Source organism: Haliaeetus leucocephalus, unplaced genomic scaffold, assembly GCF_000737465.1.
Source record: "Haliaeetus leucocephalus isolate CR32 unplaced genomic scaffold, Haliaeetus_leucocephalus-4.0 Scaffold177, whole genome shotgun sequence".
Lineage (NCBI taxonomy): Eukaryota > Metazoa > Chordata > Aves > Accipitriformes > Accipitridae > Haliaeetus > Haliaeetus leucocephalus.
The window spans coordinates 145,257-152,542 of NW_010972613.1; the positions used below are offsets into that span (position 1 = coordinate 145,257).

Consider the following 7,286-nt stretch of genomic DNA (forward strand, 5'->3'; position numbering starts at 1 on the left):
GGGGCCCCCCCCCCCCCCCCCCCCCCCAAAAAAAAAAACCCACCACCCTGGCCCCTCAACCCTTCCCGGGCTGGGGGCTGAAGTGAAGGTCGCAGGCAGGTAAATGATTTATACCAGGGAGCAAAGGGCTGGCGCTGCCGGCCCCTGGTAAGCGCAGAGATGGGGTCAATACCTGCAGCCTCGCCGAAAAGGGACCAACCCGCAGCCTCCACCTCCCTGTCCGGTGTGGATTTCCCCCTGAAACTACCCCCCTGCCCAAGGGTTGGGGTCACCCAGCCCAGTCCAGCCCTAGGCAGGACACAACATCACCCCCAGCACAGTGACCCCCTGCACTAGTAATTAAGAATTACAGGGTGCTGGGTGGGGGGCATACACCAGCAATAGGGGTGCAGGACCCCTGATACAGCCACAGCTCGTGGGGGGGAGCAAGGAAGCCCCTTGCCCGGGGGGGACGTGACCCCAGGCCCGGCTGCCAGCTCCCGGCCTGGGGAGGCGGCTGCACGAACATGGCTGGAGCACGGCCAGCAGCACGGGATAAACACCCAGCCCTGCCCCGGCCAGCAACGTTTCTAACCCGGCCACAGGAGGTTGTTTGCTCAAAAAAAAGGGGAGACCGCCAGCATCGCATCAGCACCAGCATCCCCGGTTTTGCTGGGGAAGGATAGCGCATACGGGAGCCGCGCAGAGCCAAGCGTGCCAGTCTCCGTAGGCTGGCGTGCTCCCTGGGACCCCCCCCAATTTCAGTGAGAAGCCAGGGAAGCAAGCGGCTCAGGGCAGGGAAACGCAGAGCCCAAATACCCAGCTAATAAAAACGCTGTCTGCTCACAGCCGGCATGAATATACACAGTCTGGGCTCATCGCAAAGGGTCACAGTCCGATTCCCCCAGTCCTAAACAGCCGCTCTGGGCAGAGACATGCCCAAATATAGCCTTCTCCCTGCGACCTCCTCGAAGAAACCAGGGCTTGCCCAACAGTTAAGAGATGTTAGCAGGAGCCCGAGGATGCTTTCAGCACGAGCTCTCTTTGAGGACACTGTCCACCTCTTGCTGCTGCAGGGAAGGATTTGAGGAAAACCTGTGCTGATGCAAACCTGCCCAGGATGGAACATGGGGGACTCATGGGATCTTAAATACGGTGGGTTACGGACGGGGCTCGCGTGCCAGGTGAGATCCAGGCTGGCTCAGGTGAGGAGAGCAGACGCCAAGCTACGGAGAGGCCCAGGATAAGCCCCGATGCCGTGAGCATTGCGAGGAGGAGGAGGAGGGCAGCCACCCTCACGTGCATTTTGGCAGCAATCCATAGGCGAGGGCAGCAATGAACCAGGGGCAGCCCCTGGTTTGGCCAATTTACAGCGTAAATAGACAAATGGGGACCGGGAGGATAATTATTAATCTGTATGCTATGCAGCACAGGCAGAAGACCTTGAGAGCTGCAGCCACAAGCAGCTCCTGCACTGAGCCCTCCCGTGGGAGCAGCAGAGGGGCGTTTGGTCCCCCTCTTGCCCGTGGGGGAGAAGGTGGTGGAGTGGAGGAAGAGTCTCCCCGTCACTCACACAACCAGGCTCAGCTCACGGTCGCAGGGAGCGAGAACATCAGTAACGAGCAGCCAGAGCTGGACCATGCAGCAACGAGAGGCTGAAAAATCAATCCCTGATCCCCCAGCTCCGCAGGGACACAGGCTGACTGCTGGAGCAGACCTGAGGCTCGCAAGGAAAAAGCCAGGGCTGTCTGAGAAGGGTCTCTGGCTCCCACCCGCTACAGGGCTAATGCCGGCCGCTGCCAGGGACAGGCTCTCCTGGGGGTCCCAGGAGGGTGGCGAGTGCTGCTGTGTCAGTAGACCATCTCCTCTCTCAGTTCTGCGTGACTGCTGCCACGCAAGCTGGGCCCACAAGCTGCCAAGAAGCGCCGCTCCAGGGATGGCTGCAGGGGAGAGGCAAGCTGCAGAGATGTGTTTCTTCCAAAGGGATGTACACGATTGAGTTCTCCTCAAAAATTCGGCAAAGGATGAGCCTCCCTATCAGGGGCACTCGGTAACGCTGCTGCTGAGCTGTTTGCGCTAGGCTACATCAAGAGGCGCAACTAAAATTTCTCGAAGTCAAAGAAAAGCCGTAAAAATGCATCTGGAAAACAGACACATGCCCCAGCACCTACGGCTTGATCCGCTGAGCCTGCTGCCCTGCACACTGCTCTTGCCAACACCAAGCACAGGACCGCGTTTCAACGTAGGGAATGCCTCCAGAAACGGCCTTGGCTTGGGAAAGGGGGTCTCTCCGGCCGGCCGAGGACACAGCTCTGCAGAGCGGGTACCACCCCTGCAGTCACAACAAGGAGGAGCTCAGCACCAGGAGACAGACCTTTCCTCTTGGACTACTTTATTTGGTAAAACTCAGAAACCAACAACTGATTGAGCTTCCCAGAGCTTCCCTCCCTGAGTGAGCCGCAGATCCTGTGGAGAGAGAGGAGTGCGCTGTCCCGCTCCACTTCGTCACCCAGACGTAGAGAAATCCTCCCCCCCAGCGCCCGCAGGTCTCCCCAGGCCCAGATGACTCCTCCAGCCCTCGCCCTCACCCTAGAGGCAGCTTTGCTTCCTCTTCCAAAAAAACCACAACGAATCAAAAAGAATCAAAAACGAAACCAAAAGCAAAAAAAAAAAAAAAAAAAAAAAGAAATAGACAACAGTGAAGAGTGAATCCAGGCAAGGGCACCGCATCAGCCAAACGCTACCGGTCGGTCACCCAACAAGAGCGACCAGTGAAGCCCAGTTCTGGGTCAGCAGCCGAGTCCGCAGGATTTATGAATCCAAGCAGGCGATGACGTGGTGCCTGACCACCACCCCCCCCAAATCCCTAGCAAGCTGGCTCCCCTTCAGAGACTCCTTCCCCCACGTCCCCTCGAGCAAGGGCCACCACCGCTCGTGTTCAGTGCAGCTGGCCGGGGGTCCCCAAGCTGCAGGTGGGGAAAAGAATCCCTTGCTCTATGTGGAGGAAGGTGCTAGGGAACGACCCCGAATCCTGCTAATGGATCCGGGTCAGCTCCTCCACGATCTTTATCAGGTCGTCTACGGTGGCCTCCCTCTTCATGCCGCTGCCATCATCAATCTGCAAGGAGAGAAAAAGGCGTCAAGAGCATGGAGACATCAGCAGGTGCCAAAGAACTCTCCCAGACCATCGCCTTGTAGGAAGGCATGCATTTAGGATTTGCTGATTTACTGCAGCCTGGATTCCTGAGCAGGGTCTCTACTGCTAATTTTGAAGGGCCTAAGCTCACATCACCCCTCTCACCTGCAAGTTTGCCACCACCTCCTGCATCTTGGGCCTGCTGATGTCTAGGAAGCTTTCAATCAGGTCACCATCAATGAACCCTGTAGCCGGTTCTGTCTTGCGCTCGGTGTGAAACGATCTCCAGGTGCCACCATCAAGGAGCCAAATCCACACGGAGTAACACCAGCCCCTGACTACGGGTGCACACAGCAGCTGCCCCAGACAGACCGACGATGCTCCGTCGAGAGGATCACAGAATTTGGGCCACATTTTTAGGGCTACCACAAAGCCACATTCATCCTCAAACCCTCCAAGATAGACTCCTCTCTACTGCAGGCACCTTCTCTGCAAGCACAAAGCCCTGGGCACCTGGCAAACACACTCCCACCCTCTCCAACTGATGTACACTCCCACCAGAGTGTCCTAACAGAGATAAACCACCAACACCTCCCCCCGATGCCTGGCTCAGGCCAAATTCACAAGCCAGGCCCCAGCATTGACTGGCACAGGCTCCTGACTGAACTGCAAAAGGATATAAGGAGTGCTCAATCTTGCCCACGCTCTTGATGACTTTATTCAGCCTATTCTGCATGTCCAGGAGGAGGTTGTACCAGCTCTCTGACAGCGAGGTCACCAGTCCTGCAAAGGGCAAAACAAGAGACAAAGGTTCAGGGCTCACCCCAGGGCATCCCAGCAGCTCCCAGCAGGCAGGGATCGACTGGCTGCCAGGACTGGAGCTGTGCTGGAAGCTGGTGCCTGGGAGGGCTGGGACAAGGAAGGATTTTCAAAGCAAGCCAGAGCACTTTCCTCTCCTGGAAGCAATCCAGAGAGAAAAGCAGGTTTCTGAGGGGGGTACGGCACAGAGTGTCACTCGACTGGGGAACAGAGAAGAACGGAGACGTGAGGAAACCCCATCCCAGGTTCAGCAGCAGGGAAGCGCACCTGTTACCCTCCCACTCAGGCTGGGGAACTTTGACCCTTACCAATCATGCCGTTGACTGTGCCGAAGAGAACGGAGCCCTGTGTTGGTGTGGAGGTCTCACCCAGGTTCTGCATGACCAGAGACCCATGACAGAAAACATTGACGAACTCTCCCAGGTGGGATAATCCCACCTCCTGCAAGTGCTGACGCTCCTCATCAGTCGTGGCCGCACTGAAATCCAAAGCACCCTGCTCAGTCTGTGCTGGGGTGACACAAAAGCCTCCCCTGCTCCCACCTCGCTGCTCCTCAGAGCTGGGCACGCTCCTCCCAGCTTTCCTGCCTGACACACGTGCTTCTGTAGCTGTAATGTGGAGGAGACCAGAAGGTCCTATCACCCCATCCCACCCGTCACACATTGCCACATTCCCCTCACAGCCAGCTCACCTGTCCTTCTGGCACACAAACAAATTGAAAGCATTCTCTGCTCCCAAGAAGTTGTCATCGTCTAAGATCTCCACAGCGCTCATCCAGTTCGGATTGAAGTCCCGGGCAATCTGGAAGGGGACAAGAGGAGACACAGTGTGCCCAGATGGCCTGTCCTGTGATCCAGCATCTTCATTCCACCCAACACCAACATTCAGGAACAAGGTGGGATCCAGTCTGTCCCTCTCTGCTAGATGAAGCAGCTGAGCGCGAAATGCACCAAGCGCCTTCTGGAGACAGCCCTGGCCCGAGCAGCACTTGGACAATGCCAGGGCACTCCCTGGGCAAAGGCAGACCAGCCCGTGCCAAAGCCATACCCACAGCCATTCTAACAATTTAAATGCACAGACCGTCTCAGTGCCTGGTCCTTCCCCCAGCTTACGCTGCATTTGCTGACAGAGATGCAGCTACAGTCGCACTAAGCCATTCTAACTGTACAACAGGCAGTCCAGATGGCAGCTCCCCACCCCTGGCAGGCAGCAATCATGCACCCAAAGCCTGCTCTTCTCAAGGCTGCTGATTCATTGCCCAGTTTCCTGGAAGCCCGGGGATCTGTCCCTCCAGAAACCACAGCAATCTGTCTAAAACCATGTCCAGGTGACACTGCTCTCATTGCACAGCCCTACAGCCTTGTCTTCAAAGGGCTAGCGCAGTGGGACGAGCCAGGCTCCTTCTTTTATCACCTTAAACACTGTTCCCCCTGCCCTGAGCCTATAGGAAGAGGCAGCATGGGCTCCCAGCATGCCTTCGACCAAGACTATTTAACAGCATTGATACCTCCTCGAAGTTTCCCTCCATGGGTTTGTACGCAAGGAGAAGGACAGACCGCATCAGATCTCCCACAAGGATGAAGTCTCCCTTGGTTTTCAGGTAGAGCGCCATGATGTTGTTGTAATGGTTGCACTCTGTGCGCAGCTCTTTCTCTGCTGTCCACTCATACAGGCGCACCTGAAGGAAGGGACACAGCTCTGAGCCAGCACGGACAGACACGCCAGCCAGGACACACTCCCCAACAGAGATCAGGGACGTGGCTGACATCCATACAGCTGGAGCAGCTTCCAGCTCTGAAATGCGCTCCCAAAACAAGCCAGGGACTTGCAAGAGCCCTACCGTGCTGTTGATGCTGGCTAACAGCTTCCCATTGAACTCCACCATGGAATACACAGCCCCTTTGACCTCCTTCTCAGCCAGGCTCTGCAGCTTCCCTGGAATAAACCCATGCATCGCCCGGTTATTCGCCCTGCAATCCCAAGGGTGACAAGCCAAGGGGATTCAGACAAGCTGCTCTAATCAACATTGGTCCCCCTAGAAACTCTCTCAGAGGATCTGTGGGCAAGTAACACAAGAGTGACATGACAGCAGGAGCAGGCACACAGAAAGCAAATCCCAGAATCCAGTTCTGGTGAGGGATTCTTGGGCTTCTCTAGGAGATGGGGGGAAAGGGAACACGCTGTGATAGCCTGCAGCGGAGTGACAGCACCTACAGATCCTGTCTGTGGGCAACTGACAGCAGGCTCCTTGGGAAATACTCTCTGCCTGCTACTGAAACGTGAGGTCTCTTGGGCCTGAGGAGCTCATCTCTGATCTCCCGCAAGCAGCTGGACTTGGCCATGCGAGAAGTCCTTGCTCTTACCGTCAGAGTAGTGGAAGACAACGATGCGGCCCTGTTTAGGCTCTGCCTCCTCAGGATATACCATGGCAGTGCCCACGATGAAATAGGTGTTTGGATCCTTGCCAAGCTTGCAGGAGACCAGGCTGAGGGCGTACTCATTTTGCAGAAACTGGTGAGCGTGAAGCACTGTGCAAAGAGGGAAAGGCAGAAACAACTGGGTCCCCCGGGTCTCAGAAGGCAGCACCTCTGCATGTGGGCAGAACAGCTTGCTAGGAGCAGCTGAAAACTTAAAACATGTCCAAGATGGCTGCCTGGAGATGCCCCTCTCTATTCCCCACCACTACCTTGTGCCATCAAAAACCACTACGCCTTAAACCTATGCCCTATGGCTGACGCTCCTCCAGGAAAAAAATGCTTTGACTGAAGGAAACATGCAAGATCACAGATCTTCTCAAGTCTTTGGAGATCACCAGTCTCAGCCACACACTGACGGGCTTGTCCTGGAGGAGAAAACTGGACTAGGGTATGGCCAGCATTTGGGACTGGTACCTTCGAAGGTGTGCTGATCTATGATGAGCAGGTTGTGCACCTCTACCTCCTCTCCGAAGGACGTTTCGTGCGGTGCTGTGCTGCTGGAGAACAGCTTGCTGGTGCTCACACTGCTGGACAGGGCCTAAGACACAATAAGATCAGTCACATCCTTGTGCTACTCGGCATGTCCTCACACTGATCCACATGGGCTGAGGCAACCGGGGACCAGAAGAACGAACAGGGGAGAAGGTGAACAAGGAGCTCCCTGGGCCTGAGTAAAGGGACACACTCCCTGCACCAGCAGAGATGTGCGACATGCACTGCTGAGCAACAGCATTAATAAAAGAGTTTATGCAGTGTTGTAGCTTCCATCACAGCTACTGCCTGAAGGGGACTTGTGCCTGCATCCTCGGGAGAAGGAAACCACTTAAGACCAAACAGAAGCCTGCATGGGAGACCGAAGGAGTAGCACCCAAAAA

The 7,286-nt window shown here is 56.1% G+C and overlaps 1 protein-coding gene across 2 annotated transcripts in view; it reads right to left on the reverse strand.

Moving 5' to 3' along the window:
- Nucleotides 1-2,435: 2,435 nt before the first annotated feature.
- The window catches only part of DDB1 (damage-specific DNA binding protein 1, 127kDa), a 16,789-nt gene continuing 11,938 nt past the window's right edge, over nucleotides 2,436-7,286 (reverse strand). Inside the window, exons 19-27 of one of the 2 annotated variants that reach the window (XM_010564256.1) lie at nucleotides 6,826-6,949; nucleotides 6,298-6,462; nucleotides 5,775-5,869; nucleotides 5,442-5,612; nucleotides 4,626-4,735; nucleotides 4,243-4,412; nucleotides 3,796-3,898; nucleotides 3,281-3,404; nucleotides 2,436-3,097 (exon numbers count right to left, since the gene is read on the reverse strand). In XM_010564256.1, coding sequence (XP_010562558.1) covers nucleotides 3,014-3,097; nucleotides 3,281-3,404; nucleotides 3,796-3,898; nucleotides 4,243-4,412; nucleotides 4,626-4,735; nucleotides 5,442-5,612; nucleotides 5,775-5,869; nucleotides 6,298-6,462; nucleotides 6,826-6,949 — 1,146 coding nt within the window. In that variant the 3' untranslated portion in view covers nucleotides 2,436-3,013. Of the gene's footprint in view, nucleotides 3,098-3,280; nucleotides 3,899-4,242; nucleotides 4,413-4,625; nucleotides 4,736-5,441; nucleotides 5,613-5,774; nucleotides 5,870-6,297; nucleotides 6,463-6,825; nucleotides 6,950-7,286 lie in introns of those variants that run through there. The other variant, XM_010564255.1, reaches the window with a different exon arrangement.